Source organism: Chiloscyllium plagiosum, unplaced genomic scaffold (assembly GCF_037043375.1).
Source record: "Chiloscyllium plagiosum isolate Xiang-an unplaced genomic scaffold, Cpla_swu_hap1 HiC_scaffold_8, whole genome shotgun sequence".
Classification (NCBI taxonomy): domain Eukaryota; kingdom Metazoa; phylum Chordata; class Chondrichthyes; order Orectolobiformes; family Hemiscylliidae; genus Chiloscyllium; species Chiloscyllium plagiosum.
In genome coordinates, this window is record NW_028270146.1 from 4,824,595 (window position 1) to 4,845,772 (window position 21,178).

At 45.3% G+C, this 21,178-nt stretch overlaps 1 protein-coding gene and 1 non-coding gene across 3 annotated transcripts in view; one reads left to right on the top strand and one right to left on the bottom strand.

Annotated features, from left to right (window-relative positions):
• Window positions 1-14,317, top strand: part of LOC122553321 (cholesterol 24-hydroxylase-like) — a 105,132-nt gene extending 90,815 nt beyond the window's left edge. For both annotated transcript variants that reach the window (XM_087989551.1, XM_087989552.1), the window contains exons 9-15: window positions 1,221-1,283; window positions 5,164-5,236; window positions 8,484-8,568; window positions 9,510-9,620; window positions 11,470-11,558; window positions 11,988-12,054; window positions 13,981-14,317. In XM_087989551.1, the coding sequence (XP_087845677.1) occupies window positions 1,221-1,283; window positions 5,164-5,236; window positions 8,484-8,568; window positions 9,510-9,620; window positions 11,470-11,558; window positions 11,988-12,054; window positions 13,981-14,136 (644 nt within the window). In that variant the 3' untranslated portion in view covers window positions 14,137-14,317. The remainder of the gene's footprint in view (window positions 1-1,220; window positions 1,284-5,163; window positions 5,237-8,483; window positions 8,569-9,509; window positions 9,621-11,469; window positions 11,559-11,987; window positions 12,055-13,980) is intronic.
• A 5,043-nt stretch (window positions 14,318-19,360) lies between these two features.
• Window positions 19,361-19,433, bottom strand: trnat-ugu (transfer RNA threonine (anticodon UGU)). The gene has a single exon. It is a non-coding gene; the product is annotated as a tRNA-Thr (tRNA).
• Between the last annotated feature and the right edge of the window lie 1,745 nt (window positions 19,434-21,178).

Genomic DNA, 21,178 nt, shown 5'->3' on the forward strand with positions numbered 1-21,178 from the left:
CTAGGTCAGACCACGTAAAACATTCTTAAGCAGGCAGCCCCAGACTATAGCTTTGCAATTTGTTTCGGTCAGTATACAGTGAAAATCACCCGGAGTAATTTAGCAAGGTTGACTACCAGGTTCTAAAACAGACAAAAATTTATTCACATAATTGCATAATGAAACACAAAGAACAGAATAAAGAATCCTTACAGAACTCAGTCTATCCAAACTAGACGTAATTATGCTGTTCCACATACAGTATACACAACAGTTCCAATAAGCAAACTCCCTTAAAATACAGTTTAAAAAAGGAACAGATGCTTACAGGTTGAAGTTAGAAGGGCAGAAAGTGAGAAAGAGAGAGAGGGGGAGAGAGAGAGGGAGAAAGAGAGGGACAGCATGGTTTCACACAGCTTACTGTTGAACTCCCTAACTAGCTCTGGACTGACCATGCCCCTTTCATTGTACAGGTCACTTCTAAAACATGATCACTTTAGCCTGAAGTCTCATCTGTTTACATATAAACAAAAAGGCCTCTTAATATCCTTTAATCTCTGTACCAAATCAGTCTAATTGGCACCGGGAGCAGGTTTATTACCCCTCTGAAAAAAACCAAGGACATAGTATCCTTGAAAAAAGGAACAGCTTTTACAAAAAAGGGACCAGCTTTGTGACATTGAGAAGATTGGGTTAAAAAAATGCTTAAGGACAGCAAACAGTGAGTATCTTTTTATTCTATTGTAAGATGTGGACATCGCTGGCTGGGTCACCATTTATTATCCTATCCCTAGTTGCCCCTTGAGAAGGTGGGGGTGAGCTGCCTCCTTGACCCACTGCGGTCCACGTGCTGTAGGTTGACCCACAGTGGGAGGGAATGGCTGTTAATCACACAGGGGGTAGTGAACATGTGGAATTCTGTACCACAGACGACTATGGAGGCCAGATCACTGCATATAAAGCAGAAAGAGAATGACTTTCTTTTTTAATTTTAAAGATACCGGGGTATCGGGAGATAGTGGGTAGATAGCGTTAATTTTGAGAATTTTGAATGGCTGGATGATTTGCTCCTACTGTGATTTTCTGTTTCTGTGATTGTTTTTCAGAGAGGGTGAAGGTAGACAGTGATGTTCCTCTAGGATTAGTGCTGGAATCCTTGCTTAATATGACGTGGATGTTGGAACAGAGTAAAACCACAAGCAAGTTCATTTCTCTCACTCTGCTGTAAACGTCTTTTACAGAACAAGAAGGGGAATATGACGATGGCCTGATGCTGGACAACTTCATTACTTTCTTCATTGCAGGTCAGTTAGAGTACTCACTCCTCCTCTCCATTGTCAGAGTCCCTGTTCCCTGACAGCAGACTGCGTCATGGGGCTCTAGGATAACAAACAAATGTGGTCTGTACTGACAAAAGATAGGTTCTCGCTTTGGGTTAATTCCCAATGAAGTACAAACAGTTATAATTCACCAGGGATGTAACAAAGACACAGAAAGAGGCCATTCTGCCCACCATGCCTCTGCCAGCTATCCAATTAGTCCCTCCGATCCCCAAGACACTGTAACATACCCCTTTTCAAATATTTATCCAATTTCATTTCCAAAGTTACGACTAAATTTCCTTCTATGATCATTTTATACATAACATCATGAGATTAGATAGATTCCCTACAGTGTGGAAACAGGCCCTTCAGCCCAACAAGTCCATACCAACCCTCTCAAGAGTAATCCACCCAGACCCATTCTCCGTATGGGCAATTTAGCATGACCAATTCACCTTACCTGTGTATCTTTGGATTGTAGGAAGAAACCGGAGCACCCGGAGGAAACCCACGCAGACACTGGGAGAATGTGCAAACTCCACACAGTCAGTTACCCAAGGCAGGAGTCAAAACTGGGTCCCTGGTGCTGTGAGGCAGTAGTGCTAACCACTGAGCCACCTTGCCTTCCGCATTTCAAAAAACCCTCACAGCATTGTACAGTCATACAGTACGGGGGGGGCTTTTGGCCCATCAAGTCTGTACTGCCAAACATACATTCCTACCTACACTAGTACCACTTTCCCGCAATAGGCCTTGAGTGTTATGACACTTCAGAGCTCACCCAAGTACTGTTTAAAAAATTGTGACGTTTCTACCTCAACTCCCCTTCCAGCAGCAGCCTCCAGATCCCTACCATTCTCTCTCTCTCTCTTCTGGGAGTGAAAAGGGTCTTTCCTCAAAACCCCTCTAAACCTCCTGCCCTCCACTTTAAAATAATGCCCCCTTGTTATTTACGCTTCACCTGAGGGGAACAGCTGCTTTCCACCCACCCTGTCTATGCCCTTCATAACCTTACACACCTCCATCATGTCCCCTTCTGCTGTCTCTGCTCCAATGAAAACAATCTGAGTTTATCCAGCCTCCCTTCATCGCTAAACTGCTCCATCCCAGGCACCATCCTGGTGAATCCCCTCTGCTCCCCCTCCAGTGTAATCCCATCCTTCCTATAGTGTGGGGACTAGAACTACCCACAGTGCTCCAGCTGTGGCCTCACCAAAGACCTGTACATCTCCAGCATCACCTCCTTGCTCTTACAATCTATGCCTTGACTGATAAAGGCTAGTATCCCATACACCTTCTTAACTATCGTATTATTGTATCCTGCCACCTTCAGGGATCTGAGGACAAGCTCCCCAAGATCCCAGTGTCCCTCTGAGATTCCCAGTGTCCTGTCATTCATTGAATGCTCCGTGGTCTTGTTGCTTCTTCCAAAATGAATCACCTCACAGTGATCAGGGTTAAACTCCATCTGCCACTGATGTGCCCATCTGACCAATCCGTTTATATCCTCCTGTAACCTAACACCTTCCTGCTCCCTGTCAGCCACTCAGCTAATCTTTGTGACAGCTACAAATTTACTTATCATCGCCCCCTCCTGCCCAACAATCATATCTCCATCATTTATGAATGTCACAAACAATAAGGGACCCAGCACTGATCCATGTGGTACACCCACTGCACACCGCACTCCAGTCACACAAACAGCTTTTACAAACACCCTCTGTCAGTTGTCACAAAGGCAATGTGGAATCCAATTTGCCAAGTTACCTTGGACTCCATAAGCGTTTACCTTCTGCATCAGTTCCTATGTAGCACCTTTTCAAAAGCCTTACTGAAATCCAAATACTCCTTATGTATGTGTCAGCTTGAGATAGGAAGGTTCTTGACCAGTAAGGGAATAAAGTATCACAGGGAAGTGGACATATGGAATGTTGCCTATTGAATGGCAGATCAGGCTTGAGAGGCCGAATGGCCTACTATTGTTCCTATTTCTTATGGTCTTATATCAACAGCCCACTCTCATCCAAACACTTGGTGTCTTCCTTAAAAAGTTCCACCAGATTTGTTAGGCATGGCCTCCCCCTGACAAACCCAGGCTGACTCTGCCTGACCAAGCATGGCCTCTCTCAATGGAGATTAAATTTCTCCTTCACCACTTTTTCCAATAGTTCTCCTACCACAGATGTGAGACTTACTGGTCTATAATTCCCCAGTCTATCTCTACCGCGCCTTCTTATGAAGTAGAACTATTTTAGCTCTCCTCCAGTCCTCTGGCACCTCCCCTGTGGCCAGAGACAATTTAAATATTTGGGTCAGGGTCCCTGTAAGCCTGGGATACAACTCATCCAGACTTAGGGATTTTCCCACTTTTAAATTCACCAAAACCTCCAAAACTTCCTTGCTTCTCATATCAAGGTGGCACAGTGGTTAGCACTGCTGCCTTACCAGCCTCTGACAACTGTATGTGTGGAGTTTGCACATGCTCCCTGTGTCTGTGTGAGTGTCTGCTCTGGTTTCCCCTACACAGTCCAAAGATGTGCAGGTTGGGGTGGATTGGCCATGCTAAATTGCCCATAGCATCCAGGGATATGAAGGATAGGGAGGCTACCATGGGAAACGCAGGGTTACAGGAATAGGGTGAGGGGTTGGGTCTGTGCGGGTTGCTCTTTGAAGGATTGGTGTGGACGTGATGGGCCGAATGGCCTCTATCCACACTTTAGGGATTCTACGATCAATCTGCTCAAGAACAACGCAGTTCATTTTCTCAAATTCTGTACTACATTCCTGTTCTCCCAAGTAAAGACAGATGTGAAGTACTTATTTAACACTTTATCAATATCTTCCAGCTTCATGCCCCATTCTAACTGTCCTACACTTTATGTAGTTATTTTCCTCCCCTCTCCTTGATTTATTTGTAGAATATCTTGGGATTCTCCCTAATCTTGCTCCCCAGTGTTTTCTTATTCCCCCCTCCCTATCTTTGCTCTCCTAATTAGGAAAGATTCTCCCCCTCTCTGGCACTTCCTATACTCTGGGGCCTCTGTTACTTTGCTGCCTTTGTAATTGTTATATGTCCCTCTTTTCCTTTTAATTCTGAATATTCTTGGACATCCAGGGTTCTCTGGGACAAAAATTGGAAGTTGTTGGCAGTATGTGTGGAGAGAAATCAGAGTTAATGTTTTGGGTTGAGTGACCCTTCCTCAGAACCTCAGGGTTCTCTGGGCTTGTTACTCCAACTTTCACCCTAAAGAGAACAGATTGGTCCTGTAATCCCCCCAGTATCCCTTCGAATTCCCTCCACTGTAAAGCTCTCCTTCAAGTCACAAGGACATCGAGGATGGATTGGGAGCCAAAGCAGACCATTCAGCCTTCCTGAGCCAAATTCATCAATCAATAACATCAAGCCTGCCTGTGACCTCAGCTCCTCTCTCCCACCTGGCCCTGTAACTCTCATCTTCCTTGAGGATGAAAAATCCATCTGACTCAACCTCGAATCTATTCAATGGCCCAATGTCAACTGCACTTTACAGCAGGAACTTCCAAGCACTAACAATTCTCTGGATCCAAACTGCCAGCTTGGTTCTTTGCCAATTATTTAACTCGGACTCTCTTGCAAGTGGAGATAGTGTTTCCTTGTTGACTCTACCAAAATCTTTTCTGATTTTGAAAACTTTTTGTTAAATCTCGTTTTAACCTTCTCTACTCTAAGGAAAACAATTGCCGCTTTTCCAATCTCTCGAGGTTACTGAAGTCCCTCGTCCCTGGTAGGATTTTAGTCAATCTCTTCTGCCCCTGTGCAAAGCCTTCCCATAATTGGTTCCCGGAGCAGCGTTCCAGTTGACGAGTGTTTTGTTCCTCACAGGTCAAGAGACAACAGCCAATCTGATTGCTTTTGTCATCATGGAGTTGACACGGCAACCTGAAATAAGAAAAAAGTAAGGACAGTGGGTGAGTGGATTGGGGAGTTGGGGCAGAGACTTGGGGCGGGGGGAGTGAAAGGAACTGAACGTCAAGTAAGTGTATCTGGAAATTTTTCACAGTCAAAATTCTAATTGGTACATCTTTTACAATGTCAATTTGAGAGTAAAGGTCAGAATTTGACTTCAAATTAAGAGGCTTTGTGTAAGTTAAAAGAGCCCAGTAGTAATAGTTATCGATCAGTGGCTTGAAATCCCTTGCCTGAAGAAGAGTTAGGAGATAGTGATCATTGTAAGATTCAGGATGATGATGGAGAATGACAATGGGCAACCCACAGTAACAAACATCAATTGGCGTCGGGCTGACCTCACTAGGGCAAGAGCAGAGCTGGGCAGGATAGACTGGAATGAAAGGCGAGCAGGAGAAACTGTAACCAAGCAATTGACTACCCTCATAACAGCTCGAGCAAATCTCCCTGCCAGTATATTAGTCCCCTACTGATTCAGGTGCAATCCGTCCTTCTTGTACAGGTCACTTCTACCCAGAAGAGATTCCAAAGATCCAAAAATGTGAATCCTTCTCTCATACACCAGCTCCTCAGCCCAAGCATTCATCTGCTCTATCCTCCTATTCCTGCCCTCACTCGCTCAAAGCACCAGGAGTAATCCAGTTTTAACTACTCGTGAGGACCTCCTTTTTAAATTCCTGCCTAACACTCTTTACTCTCCCTTCAGAATCTCAACCTTTTCCTTTCCTATGTCATTGGTTCCAATGTGGACAATGACCTCCTGCTGGCCCCTCTCCCCCTTGAGAACATGCTGCACCCTCTCTGAGACATCCTTGATCCTGGCACCAGGGAAGCAACACACCATTCTGATTTTTCACTGCTGGCCACAGAAACGTCTGTCTGTGCTTCAGACTAGAGAGTCCCTGAACACAGTCGATCATTGGAACCTGATGTACCCCCTCACTGCATTACAGCCAGTCTCAATACCAGAAACTTGGCTGTTCGTGCTACATTCCCCTGAGAATCCATCACCCCCTACATTTTCCAGAACAGCATACTTCTTTGAAAAGGGGATAGCCACAGAAGACTCCTGCTTTACCTGCCTACCTCTCTTACCTTTCCTGGAGTTAACCCATCTATGTGACTGTATCTGTGACTTTCCCCCCTTCCTATAACTGCCATCCATCATGCCCCCTTGCTCTTGTAAATTCCTCATTGCCTTCAACTGTTGCTCCAATTGTTCCATTTGATCTGATAGGATTCGCAACCAACGGCATTTATTGCAGATATAATTCTCAGTAACACATAAACTCTCCCTAAACTGCCACATCTGACATGAAGAGCATCTCCCTACTTAAGGGCCATTTTTGCTTCTTTCAATCTACAGACCCAGAAAATAGCACCGTCTTATTCCTGGACAAAACACTGCCCCAGTCTAACTTAATACTTATGACTTATATTTTCAAGTTTAATCAAGAGACATGTCTCAATAAAATATATAATCAAGAAAGAACCCAATCTATCCACTACTGCAGACTTACAGCAAGGCCCCAAGGCTGCACTTAAAACTATTTACATATCTGTCTCTGTGCTGTGACTTCTCCCAAACAGGTTCCTCCAGGATCAGTTGTGGATTTCACTGTTTGTTCATTTTCCCAGAAGCACTCCAATGGCCAGCAATACATGAATTCAAACAGCAAAGGCAGTAACTGCACAGGATCACAATGGCAAATGTGATTTAATACAGATAAATGTGAGGTGATGCAATTTCGTCAAAGAATGTTGGTGGACAATGTAAAATAGAGGATATAACACTAAGGAAGGTTCAGGAGCAGAGGGAGCTGGGTGTGTAGATGCACACATCATTGGAGGTGGCAGGACAAGGGAGAGAGCAGTTATAAAAGCATGCAGTATCCTTAGCTTTATTAATAGGAGTATACGGAGAAGGGAAAGGAGATGGTGGTGAGCTTGTACAAGACTCTTGCTAGGCTCCATTTAGACTTCAGTATTGTGTAGATTTGTAGGCACCACATTATTGAAAAGATGTAAACACATTGGAGGTGAAAAAGAGGTTTACAAGAATAATTCTAAGAATGAAAACCTTCATAGCTTGGAGAAGTTGGGAATGTTTTTGCACAGAGGAGAAGGCTAAGAGGAGATCTATCAACATTTTCAAAATGATGAGCTGTCTGGATAGAATGGATAACGGAAACTGATCCCACTTTTAAAAGGATAAAGAATGAGAGGGCACAGATTTAAAGTGATTTGCAAAAGAAGCAACACAGTGTGAGAAATAATTTTTTCCACAAAATGATGGCTCAGTTCTGGAATGTACTCTATGGAAATGTGGAAGCAGGTACAATTGAAACATTGAAGAGAGCACTGCATGATTATTTAACAAGAAACAATGTGCAAGGATATGGGGACAAGACAGGAAAATTGCAATGCCAGCTTGCCGATGCAAACAGCTCGTGCAGAGATGATGGGCCAAATGACCCCCTTTGTGATTCTGGTAGAAAGCTAGGAGTCTCAGTCCCTGCCAGAGGCTTGTACCTATAATCCAGGCTGAAACTCTCAAACAGTCATGTTGGAGCTTGTGTCTTTGCATGAAAGGTTAAACTAAGGCCCTATCTACCTCTCGGGTCATTGTCAAAGATTCCCCCTCACAGCCACTATTTTGCAGAAGAACAGAACAATTCTCCCCTGACAAATATTTATCCTTCATTTCTAAACCGACAGCTCTCAAAACCAGATGATCTGATCACAATCCCGTTGCTGTTTGTGGGAGTTTGCTGTGTGAAAATTGGGTTCTGCAATTCCAATATTACAACAGCTTCTAAAATATTTTATTGAGGAGTTACGAAGTTGTGCACACTCTCTGTCTCTTTCATCCTAGATCTTTACCTTTTCTCCTTAGCTACAGTATCTACAATTCCCAAACAATCCTCCATCTTCATACTGACTTACTGCCTCGAATCTCATGCAGACATAGTTGCCACATTCACACGAGTCGTGTGATGAAACGTCCCCTGTGTTTGCTTCAATGAGCTCCAGTCCTCCGCGTTAGTCTCCTTGTTGGAGATTCTGCCACTGTAGGGGAAGATCCACCCTATTTCCCCTCATTTCCTCCACATTAAGATCCTGTCCAGATCACTCCTTAACAACCTCAGCTGCAAGGAAACTATAGTAATGTAAGTTTATTCCCAGGATACTCCTGTGTTCCTGGATAATGCGATCTCTCTCTCTCTATCCTTCAGGTTGCAAGCAGAAGTGGATGAAGTTGTTGGGTTGAAGAGTGATGTTACTGCTGATGACATTGGCCAATTGCTGTATATGAATCAGGTGCAGCTCTGATTGGTGTGGATGCATTTGCGTGGCACCAAACACATCATGTTATGACACGCATATAACACAAACCATCTCACAGGAACAGGAACAGGAACAGGAACAGGAACAGGAAGGGGGCATTCAGACCCACAGGTGTTACATAATTCAGTTAGATTGGAGCTAATCTAAAGCTGAGCTCCATTCACCCACCTTTGCAGGCTCTCCCTTTAGCCAACACTCAATCCAATCCCTGTTCTGAAAATCCAGATTGGGCTGGATGGTTCTCAGCTCAGACGGCATCAGGTTTCCACCAATCGTTGTGTGAAGAATATTTAATGATAAGGTTATAACTTCTTATCCGGCATTCCTCTCCTTATCCTCAAGACTATGAACAGATCACTCGCAACTTTTTTGTAGTTTATTTTTTCATGAAATCTACACTGTCCCCATCAAACACTCCCTGGACAGGACAGCACAGAGTTACATACAGGGTAAAGCTCTCTCTACATTGTCCCCCATCAAACACTCCCAGGACGGGGACAGCACAGGGTTAGATACAGAGTAAAGCTCCCTCTACACCGTCCCCATCAAACACTCCCAGGACGGGGACAGCACAGGGTTAGATACAGAGTAAAGCTCCCTCTACACCGTCCCCATCAAACACTCCCAGGACGGGGACAGCACAGGGTTAGATACAGAGTAAAGCTCCCTCTACACCGTCCCCATCAAACACTCCCAGGACAGGGACAGCACAGGGTTAGATGCAGAGTGAAACTCTAAGCACACCACTCATAAAACATTTTCAAGATGCCTCCTAATTCATTGCATTGATATTCAAATCCTGTGGCACTTGCTGCCTGGTTCCGAACTGTGTCCCTGTCAGGAATGGATTGTGATTGAAAACCTCATTTCAGTTTTCTAACGGTGTGATTGTGGTCATGATCCCTTTCTCACAGGTAATAAAGGAGACTCTGAGGCTGTACCCCCCAGGACCAGGGACCAGTCGCTGGTTGTCACAGGAAATGGTCATTGAAGGAATAAAGGTCCCTGGCGGAGTTTCTGTGATTGTAAGTTGTTGAGTTATATGTTAAAAGGAGTAGCATTTATTCCTGATTATGTTTTGTCGATTAAAGATGAGAATCATAGAGCAGTTATGTTGGTGCCTCAGCAGTGTGTACTAGTTATATGTGAGAGTGATTCACTGAGTCCCCTCCCCATCCCTACAATATTTTTCTCTTCAGATAATTATCCAATCTTCTTTGGAAAGCCTCAGTTGACTGTTTCCCCACAGTATCAGTGTACCCTAAATCCTAGGCAGAAGTAGGTCCTGCAGATGCTGGAGATTAGAGTCAAGATTACTGTGGTGCTGGAAAAGCACAGCATCCGAGGAGCAGGAAAATCGACATTTCTGGCAAAAGCCCTTCATCAGGAAACTGTACCCTGAATCCTAACCAATCACCTCAACTGTTTCTCCTTTACTACTCTCAATCTGCCCCCCCCCCCCCTCAATGGAAACAGTTTCTCTTGAACAACTCTGCCCAGAACTCTGGAGACTTTGAATGTGTTGATTGGATTTCCCCTCAATTTTCTCTTCTCCAAAGAGAATATCTCACTCTCCCCATGTAACTAATGCCCCCAACCAGGCCCATAGATCCCTTCCATAAATGCTGTGTCCAAAATTGGACCCAAAGCTGCAATTGAGGAGCTTGTCTTTTGTGCAGCTTCACCTGAGCTTTCTTGCTTTTATACTTCATACTTTACTAATAAAGCCATAACATCGCACATGTGCCACTTGACGCATGTTCTCAGTCATCTCAGCTGTTTCAACAATTTATGCACATCCTCACCATGTCCCATCCTGTTCCCATCGCCCCTACAACCCCAGTAACTTCCTTCCTTTTTATTGAGGGATTGTGGGTGGGGGATTAAATGGGTGGGTACTGTTCTTGAATCCATTGGTCTGTGTGTTTAAGCTTTTGTATCTTCTGCCCAATGAAAGAGGTTGGAAGAGATTATAATCGGGGTGGGGAGGGGGGGGGAACTTTGATTATGTTGGCTGCCAGTCCGAGACAGCGAGAAGTGTAGATGGAGTCAAGGCTGGTTTGCGTGATGGTCTGGGCTGTGTTCACATCCTCTGTAGTTTCTTACGGTCCTGGGCAGAGCGTTGGCCGAACCAAGACATGCTGCATCTGTATAGAATGCATTCTATGGTGCATCTGTCAAAGTTGGTAAGAAAGACTGCAGAAAGCTACGGAACGGAGGAATTTGAGTGAACTAGTATATAAATCACAAAACGCTACTGTCCAAGTTCACCAGATAATAGGGAAGGCAAATAGAATGTTGGCCTTTATTTCAAGGGGAATAGAGTATAAAAACTGGGAGATTTTGCTAAAACCACATAAAGAGCTGGTCAGACCACAGCTGTGGTTAGTTCGATTGCCCTTATCTAAGGAGAGATATCCTGGCTTTGGAAGCAGTGCTGAGAAGGTTCATGAGACTGATCCTGCATAAGGAGGGATGTTCTTCTGAGCTGAGTAGGGGGTATTGGTCATTGGAGAATGAGAGGAGACCTTATTGGAATATTCAAGATTTTAAGGGGGATGGTGACAAGGTGGATGATGAGAAGTTGTTTCCCCTTGTGGGAGAGTCTAGAACCAGAGGGCATCACCTCAGAATCATCTCTGTTTCTGAACCCAAAGCAGATTTGGTGAGATGGAAAATGCTTCGTCTTTATCACTGGTGTGTCCAGCGAGGAGCTGGCAAGCACATCTATTGCCTGCCTTCCAGAATGTCTCATTGATTAGATTTAACTAGGAACCACTGTCTGGCACTGTCAAGCTCCAGGATTATCTGAATTAAATTAGTTTGAAATAGCAGTTTTGTCATTCACTTACTAACAGAGGTTTGTTCTTTCAGTTCAACACCTACATCATGGGCCGAATGGCCAAATTCTTTGATGACCCTCTGACCTTTGACCCTGAGCGATTCCATCCGAATGCTCCAAAGTAAGTGTTGCTCTGTTTTTTACGTCACAACAATATGTGCACCTGGAAAATATTTTGTTCAACAGAAGCCCTGAGAGGAGGAAGTGTCAATAGATATCCCCAAGTCTGTCTTTCCTCAAAACCAGTTGTGAAATTGAATTCCATAAATCTGTCACAAACAAAAATAGAAATTACTGGAAAAGCTCAGTAGGTCTGGCAGCGTCTGTGGAGAGAAATCAGAGTTAATGTTTCAGGTCACGTGACCCTTCCTCAGACGCTGCCAGACCTGCTGAGCTTTTCCAGCAATTCTTATTTTTGTCTCTAATTTACAGTATCTGCGGTTCTTTCGGCTTTTATTCTGAAAACCTATTGTTTGTGTAAAAGCCATTGATGAGACTCAATGTCCAATAGTTATGATGCAACTAACACATGGATTTTGATTGATTCCAGACCCTACTACTGCTATTTCCCGTTCACTTTAGGGCCACGTTCCTGTCTTGGCCAGGTTTTTGCACAGGTAATGTCATTTATATGCTAAGTAAAATTAATTGTATGTGGAGTTGGCATTATAATACCATAAGACAGAGGAGCAGAAGTAGACCATTCATCCCATTGAGTCTGTTCTGTCATTCAATGAGGTCATGGCTGATGATATGTTCCAGCCAGTTACCCCCCCATCAGTCTGCTCTAAATCCTCAGTAAAGTGCTGGAAGGGGTCACCAACAGTGCTATCAAGCAGCACCTGCTCAGCTATAACCTGCTCAGTGATGCTCAGTTTGGGTTCCGCCAGGGTCACTCAGCTCCTGACCTCATTACAGCCTTGGTTCAAACCTGGACAATTCCAGAGGGGAGGTGAGAGTGACAGCCCTCGTTATCCAGGCCATATTTGAGCCCTAGCAAAACTGGAATCAATGGGTATCGGGGGCAAACCCTCCGCTGGTTGGAGTCAGACCTGACACATAGGAAGATGGTTGTGGTTGTTGGAGGTCAGTCATCTCAGCTCCAGGACATCTCTGCAGGAGTCCCTCAGGGGAGTGTCCTAGGCCCAGCCATCTTCAGCTGCTTCATCAATGACCTTCCCTCCATCTTAAGGTCAGAAATGGGATGTTCGCCGATGATTGCAAATATTTAGCACCATTTGCGACTCCTCAGATACTGAAGCAGTCCATGTTCAAATGCAGCAAGATGTGGACAATATCCAAGCTTGGGCTGACAAGTGGCAAGTAACATTCACGCTACAGGAATGCCAAGCAATGACCATCTTCAATAAGAGACAATCTAACCACTGCTCCTTGATATTCAATGGTATTACCATCACTGAATCTCCCACTGTCAACATCCTGGAGTTCTGTGGCAATTAACTCAGCCAACGGTCTCCCCAAAGCCTGTCCACCATCTACAAGGCACAAGTCAGGAGTGTGATGGAATCCTCCCCACTTGCCCTGGATGGGGGCAGCCCCAATAACACTCAAGGAGCTTGACACCATCCAGGACAAAGCAGCCGCTTGATTGGCACCACATCCACAAACACCCACCCCCTCCCCCACCGACGCTCAGTAGCAGCAGTGTGTACCATCTACAAGATACACTGCAGAAACTCACCGAAGATCCTCAGACAGCACCTTCCAAACCCACAAACACTTCCATCTAGAAGGACAAGGGCGGCACGGTGGCACAGTGGTTAGCACTGCTGCCTCACAGCGCCTGAGACCCGGGTTCAATTCCCGCCTCAGGTGACTGTCTGTGTGGAGTTTGCACGTTCTCTCCATGTCTGCGTGGGTTTCCTCCGGGTGCTCCGGTTTCCTCCCACAGTCCAAAGATGTGCAGGTCAGGTGAATTGGCCATGCTAAATTGCCCGTAGTGTTAGGTAAGGGATAAATGTAGGGGAATGGGTCTGGGTGGGTTGCGCTTTGGCGGGTCGGTGTGGACTTGTTGGCCCGAAGGGCCTGTTTCCACACTGTAATGTAATCTAAAGCAGATACATGGGAACACCACCCCCTGCAAGTTCCCCTCCAAGTCATTCACCATCTTGACTTGGAAATATATCACTGTTTCCTTCAGTGTCACTGAGTAAGAAGTCTTCCCTAACAGTGCCGTGGTGTCTGCAGTGGTTGGAGAAGGCAGCTTACCACCACCTTCTTCAGGACGATTAGGGATAGTAAATTCTGGCCAAGTCAGTGATTCCTGCATCTTCTCAATGAATTCAAAAAAGCTCAGTAACAAGTTGTGTTTTCTATAATATGTATATTATTAATTTGAGACACTGTGGTTATTGAATAATACCCAACAATTGTATATAAAATATAGACAGTGTTATTCCCAGTGTTTTATTTTCAAATATTAAGTGTTTGACAAAATAAAACTGGAGTGTTAGAACTAGCATACACAATGTGTGATTAGCAAATTGGGTCCCTGATATTAAAGTTTGATCCTCTTTATCCAGATGGAAGCAAAGGTGATTTTGTCCAAATTCCTGCAAAGGTTTGACTTCCAACATGCTCCAGGCCACACTTATGAAATTATGGACACAGGAACTCTCCGACCTCGAGATGGTGCAGTGTGCATCTTGACACCGAGATCCGAATCTTCCAAAGGATAATGCAGCCCTTTCTCAGGAGACAACTGGGGGACATAACCAGATTGCTCACCTGCACTAATCAATTCCAATAGACCGCGAGGAACTTGCAAATGGACTTGTGGTTTGTTGTGTGGAATTATTGAGTCCTGTATCATTTTTACTGATTGAACCATAAACATAAACACAGTGAGCCTTCAGCCCATCATGTCTGCATTATTCCTAGCAAACTATTCATCTGTTCCCACCCTCCTGCCTTTCCCCCATTGCATGGTAAGTTTATTCAAGTATTTCTCCAATTCCTTTGTGCAAGTTCCAACCGAATCTGCTCCCAACACTCTTTCAGATGGCACCTTCCATAGAAGCATAGAAACAAAGAAGTAGGCCATTCAGCCCATCGAACCTGCTCCATTGTTCGATATAATCTGATTGATCATTGAGCTCAATACTCTAATCCCACCCTCCCCTCGTATCTCATAATCCCTTTCACCACAAGAGCTCTAGCTCCCTCCTTCTTGAAAACACAATATTTTTGCCTCAACCATTTTCTGTGATAGTGAATTCCACAGACTGACCGCTGTCTGAGTGAAGACATTTCTCCTCGTCTCATTCCGAAAGGTTTATCACTTATTCTTAGACTATGACTCCAGGACTCCCCCAGTATTGGGAACATCCTTCTTGCATTCAATCTGTCCAGTCCTGCCAGAATTCTATAGGTTTCTATGACATTCCTCCTTATTCTAAACTCCAGAAAATACAATCCTAACCAACTTAGTCTCTCCTCAAGCATCAGTCCTGCCATCTGGTAAACCTTCGCTGCATTCCCTCAGTAGCAAGAACATCCTTCGTCAAATAAGGAGATCAAAACTGCACACAAGACTCCAGGCATGGTCTCTAGACATCCCTGCTCCTGTACTAGAATCCTCTCGCTATAAAGGCCACCATAGAGTTTGCCTTCTTGTCTGCCTGCTGCCTGTACACACTTAGTTTCAGCAAGTAGTGCACAAGGACACCAGGTCTTGTTGAACATTTTCCTTTCTCAATTTGTAACTTTTCAAATAATAAACTGATTTTGCTCCCAAATGGATAACCTCACATTTACCCACATGAACACAACTCACCATAGAGTCATAGTCATAGAGATGTACAGCATGGAAACAGACCCTTCGGTCCAACCCATCCATGCCGACCAGATATCCCAACCCAATCTAGTCCCACCTGCCAGCACCCGGCCCATATCCCTCCAAACCCTTCCTATTCATATACCCATCCAAATACCTCTTAAATATTGCAATTGTACCAGCCTTCACCACTTCCTCTGGCAACTCATTCCATACACGTACCTCCCTCTGCATGAAAACGTTGCCCCTTAGGTCTCTTTTATATCTTTCCCCTCTCACCCTAAACCCATGTCCTCTAGTTCTGGATTCCCCGACCCCAGGGAAAAGACTTTGCCTATTTACCCTATTCATGCCCCTCATAATTTTGTAAACCTCTTTAAGGTAACATATAATCAAGAAAGAACCCACTCTACTCACCACTGCAGATTCTCTGTAGGCCACACTTAAAACAACGATTAACTTATCTGATTCTGTGCTGTGAACTTTGCCCAACAGTTCCTCCAAGATCAGTTGTGAATTTCACTGTTTGTTAATTTTCCCAGATGCACTCCAATGTCCAGCGATACACTAATTCAAACAGCAAAGGCAGTAACTGTGCTAGTTCTCTCTCTCTCTCATGTAAAGAAAGTTTCCTAATCTTCACTCTGGTTATTTTGCCAATGATCCACAACATTCCCTGGTTACTGACAGTCCTACTAGTGGAAACACAGTAAATATTGAAAATTTATGGTTTTGAATAATTCTATCAAATTTCCATACATGGCCATGACCAACTTACCCTATAATTGTTTTCTGGGAGAGAATGGGTACGAGGCAGCCGATACATGGAAACACCACCCCCTGCAAGTTCCATCCCTGACTTGGAAATATATCGCTGTTCCTTCAGTGTCACTGGGTCAAAATCCTGGAATATCCTCCTAAGGGCATTGTGGGTCAACCTACAGCACATGGACTGCAGCGGGTCAAGAAGGCAGCTCACCCCAACTTCTCAAGGGGTCATAAATACTGAGGAGAAAGTGAGGACTGCAGATGCTGGAGATCAGAGCTGAAAATGTGTTGCTGGAAAAGCGCAGCAGGTCAGGCAGCATCCAAGGAGCAGGAGAATCGACGTTTTGGGCATAAGCCCTTCTTCAGGAATGAGGAAAGTGTGTCCAGCAGGCTAAGATAAAAGGTAGGGAGGAGGGACTTGGGGAAGGGGCATTGGAAATGCGATAGGTGGAGGGAGGTCAAGGTGAGGGTGATAGGCCGGAGTGGGTTGAGGGCGGAGAGGTCAGGAAGAAGATTGCAGGTTAGGAAGGCGGTGCTGAGTTCGAGGGATTTGACTGAGACAAGGTGGGGGGAGGGGAAATAAGGAAACTGGAGAAATCTGAGGGGGAGGATGTCCCGGACCAACCAACCCAACCACCCTGTGGTTCAACACTTCAACTCCCCCTCCCACTCCACCAAGGACATGCAGGTCCTTGGACTCCTCCATCGCCAGACCATGGCAACACGACGGTTGGACGAAGAGCGCCTCATCTTCTGCCTGGGAACTCTCCAACCACAAGGGATGAACTCAGATTTCTCAGGATTCAAGCCCAGAACAGTACCACAGCCACATTTGCTTCCTCAGTGCATGCCTCCGTAACCAACTCATCCCACACGGACTCCCTCACCACCAGACGCCTGGAGGAAGAACGCCTCATCTTCCGCTTCAGAACACTTCAACCCCAGGGCATCAATGTGGACTTCAACAGCTTCCTCATTTCCCCTTCCCCCACCTCTTCCTAGTTTCAAACTTCCAGCTCCGCACTGTCCCCATGACTTGTCCGGACTTGTCCGACCTGCCTAGCTCCTTTTCCACCTATCCACTCCACCCTCTCCTCCCTGACCTATCACCTTCATCTCCTTCCCCACTCACCTATTGTACTCTATGCTACTTTCTCCCCACCCCCACCCTCCTCTAGCTTATCTCTCCACGCTTCAGGCTCTCTGCCTTTATTCCTGATGAAGGGCTTTTGCACGAAACGTCAATTTTACTGCTCCTCGGATGCTGCCTGAATTGCTGTGCTCTTCCAGCACCACTGATCCAGAATCTGGTTTCCAGCATCTGCAGTCATTGTTTTTACCAGTTTAATTGTCTAGTGATATTACCACCAGGCTATCAACTATGCACAAGGGCTACTAAATTCTGAACTGTAGCTTTCTGCAGTATTTGCTCCTCTATTCTGCCTGTCAAAGTGCATCACCTCACAGTTCTCCACATTATATTCCAGCTCCCAATTTTTGTCAATATCCCTTTTCAGAAATTGTGACTTCAACTAAAACAATTTCAACTAAATCCAATTTACATATGACTGTGTTTGCTGATTAACACTGGCTCTCACTCGCACCTTGATTTTAGCATTTTAATCAAAAAGAGCCTCTTAAATTAAGAGAGAAGTGTCCAAAATTTGTATTTGGTGAAGGGTTAACTCTGATTTCTCCCCACAGATACTGCCAGATTTGCTGAGTTTTTCCAACAATTTCTGCTTTTGTTCCAAAATTGAGGGCCTGGGTGGCTGAAGGTATGGGTGTCTATGGTGGTGATTAAAATCAGCACTTCGCAAGCCAGAATTACTGCAGTGCAGAGATCTTGAAAAGTTAGAACATAGAACAGTAGAGCACAGTACAGACTCTTCAGCCCACGATGTTGGGCCGAGCATTTATCTTAATCTAGGATCAAGCTAACCTACACACCCCTCAATTTACTGCCATCCGCGTGCTTGTCCAGCAGTCGCTTAAATGTCCCTAATGTCTCTGACTCTACTACCACCACTGGCAATGCATTCCACGCACCAACTACAATCTGTGTAAAGAACTTACCTCTACATTCCTCCAGTCACCTTAAAATTACGAACCCTCGTGACAGCCATTTCTGCCCTGGGGAAATGTCTCTGGCTATCTATTCTATCTATGCCTCTCATTACCTTGTACACCTCTATCAAGTCACCTCCCTTCCTTCTCTCTCCAGAGAAGCCCCAGGTCACTCAACCTTTCTTCATAAGACAAGCCCTCCAGTCCAGGCAGCATCTGGTACATCTCCTCTGTGCTGAAAATGTGTTGCTGGAAAAGCACAGCAGGTCAGGCAGCATCCAGGGAACAGGAGAATCGACGTTTCGGGCATAAGCCCTTCTTCAGGAATCGCCCGAAACGTCGATTCTCCTGTTCCCTGGATGCTGCCTGACCTGCTGCGCTTTTCCAGCAACACATTTTCAGCTCTGATCTCCAGCATCTGCAGACCTCACTTTCTCCTCAAATCTCCTCTGTACCCTCTCTAAAGCTTCCACATATAATGAGGCGACCAGAACTGGACAAAATATTCCAAGTGTGGTCTAACCAGGGTTTTATAGAGCTGCAGCAAAACCTTTGACTCTAAAACTCAATCCCCCTATTAATGAAAGCCAAAACACCATATGCCTTCTTAACAACCCTATCAACTTGGGTGCCAACTTTAAGGGATCTTTGTACATGGACCCCAAGATCCTGCTGCTCCTCCACACTGCCAAGGTTCCTGCCTTTAAGTTTGTATTCAACATACAAATTTGACCTTTTTCCAGGTTGAACTCCATCTGCCACTTCCCAGCCCAGCTCTGCATCCTGTAGCTCCAGTTGTAGAGCTCTCGTAAGCTATAGGGATAGGGAAGAGTGAGGCAATTGAAAATTTATAAACCAGCAATGATATTAAGGGGGGGGGGGGGAACCCTAAAATTTAGTTAATTGGGGTAGGCTTTAAGAGAGACAGAGGAGGTTTAAGGAAGGAATTCCAGACCATGGTGGCTGGTGATAGAGGGTGGCAAGTGAAATATACAAAACAAGCCAAGGCTGAAGAACATAGTCATAACGTCATAGAGGTGTACAGCACGGAAACAGACCATTCGGTCCAACTTGTCCATGCCGACCTGATATCCCTAAACTAATCTATGCCATTTGCCAGCACTACATCCCTCGACATCCTTCCTATTTATGAACCAGGTCAAAGGAGACTGTGAGGCCACAGTGGACTGTGAACACGTATTTCAATCCTTAATGAAGACTGTCGTATTTTAGGGGGTTTTAAAATGTTCCCCTCATCTGTGGAACTTTAATTGAGGGGTAAAAGTCCAGTAAGGCCCCAGCGAGGATCGAACTCGCGACCCCTGGTTTACAAGACCAGTGCTCTAACCACTGAGCTATGGAGCCTGCACGCCGCCAGAATGACGGAACCACTCCAACTCTTTCCTAGATAGCTCCCCGGGGAAGTTAGTTATGGGGTATTTTTCAGTCCTAGTTCTCCTCCCGCGGTTATTTCCCCACCTCTCCCCCCTTCCCCGCCCCAGGACGACCCCCCAGGCGCAGCCCCATTTTCCGGGTTTGAATCATAGACAAATGGGGCCTGGAGACTGCACCACCGGCACTCCGCCGCCAGGGGGCGGAGCTCCCGCTGCACCACCGCCCAAGTCACCAGCGGGCGGCGCTGCAATACGGAAACTGCACCGCTCCCTTTCGGCCAGCAGGGGCCACTGCACGCAGGTGCTGCACTAAGTCTTGTTTCCCCAGCAGGGGGAGTGGCGCGCCCTGAACCCATCAGGTCTGGCCGCCTCAAGGCTCCCTCTGGTGGATTCCTGGAGAAGGAAACGTGAAGAGGAATTGGGAACTGGTGGTTGGCTTAGAAGCTGAGAAACGATGTAAGTTATTTTGTCAGCTTGCTGAACACAACTTCGACAAGCAGGAGAGTTTCTGGCATCTATCCATCTCAGGAGTCATTGGACTGAGTCTGGCATGTATGACATTTCTAGGTCATCCACTGTCCATTTCAGAAGTCATGATGCTGCCTGACCTGCTGCGCTTTTCCAGCAACACATTTTTCAGCTCTGATCTCCAGCATCTGCAGTCCTCACTTTCTCCAAAGTTAAAAATCACACAACACCAGGTTATAGTCCAACAGGTTTATTTGAAAGTCCAAACTTTTGGACCGCTGCTCCTTCGTCAGGTAGCTAGTGGGGCAGGATCATAGGACACAGAATTTATAGTAAAACTTGACAAAGGTGAAGTACTGAAAACCTAGTACTTTCAAACAAGCCTGTTGGACTATAACCTGGTGTTGTGTGATTTTTATTTAACTCAATTCAGAAATGGCAGTACATTTCACAGTTGGCACAGTTGGCCTGAGATTGAATGATGTTTTTTTTCTCTTGGATAATGGAAGGTAAAGAAATGGTGGAGGCTTTGGCCAGGTGACTGGCTTCACAGCAGAAGATTTTGAAAACTTTTCTAAACTATTTGAAAATTCAGTGGAAGTGAGAGGGGAGCAAACCTAGACCAATTGTCACACCAAGGGAAAACTATTGGATCCAAAGGCTGACAAAGGCTGTAGGGATCTCGGTGTCCTGATACATGAATCCCAAAAGGTTAACCTGCATGTCCAGCAAACGTTGCTTGCTGCAAGGAGATAGAATATTTAAATAGGGAAGATTTACTCCAGCTCTGCAGGGTATCGGTGAGCTTATCTGGGGTACTGTGCGTGGCTTTGGTCTCCTAATTTAAGAAAATATAATGACTTTAATAGCACTTTAGAGAAGGTTAAGTCAACTCTTTCCTGAGATGAAGGGCTTATCTTATGAGGCAAATTGAATGGTTTGGGCTATATCTTTTGCAGTTTAGAAATATGAGATTAAAACACAAGACCCTGAGGAGGTTGGATACCTGGAGGATGTTTCTTCTCGTGAGCAGACTAAAACGGGGGATGTTTTAGGGATACGACGTCTCCCTTTTCAGAAGTGAGACATTTTTCCTTTCCAAGGCTTTTTGGAGTGCACAATTCTCTTCCTCAGAAGGTAACGGAGGCTGCATCTTTATATCTATTCCATATTGGGTTAGAGAGAAACCAGGGTTATGGGACATAGTCAGGAAAGTGGAGCTTAGACCATAGCCCAATCAGCCCTGAT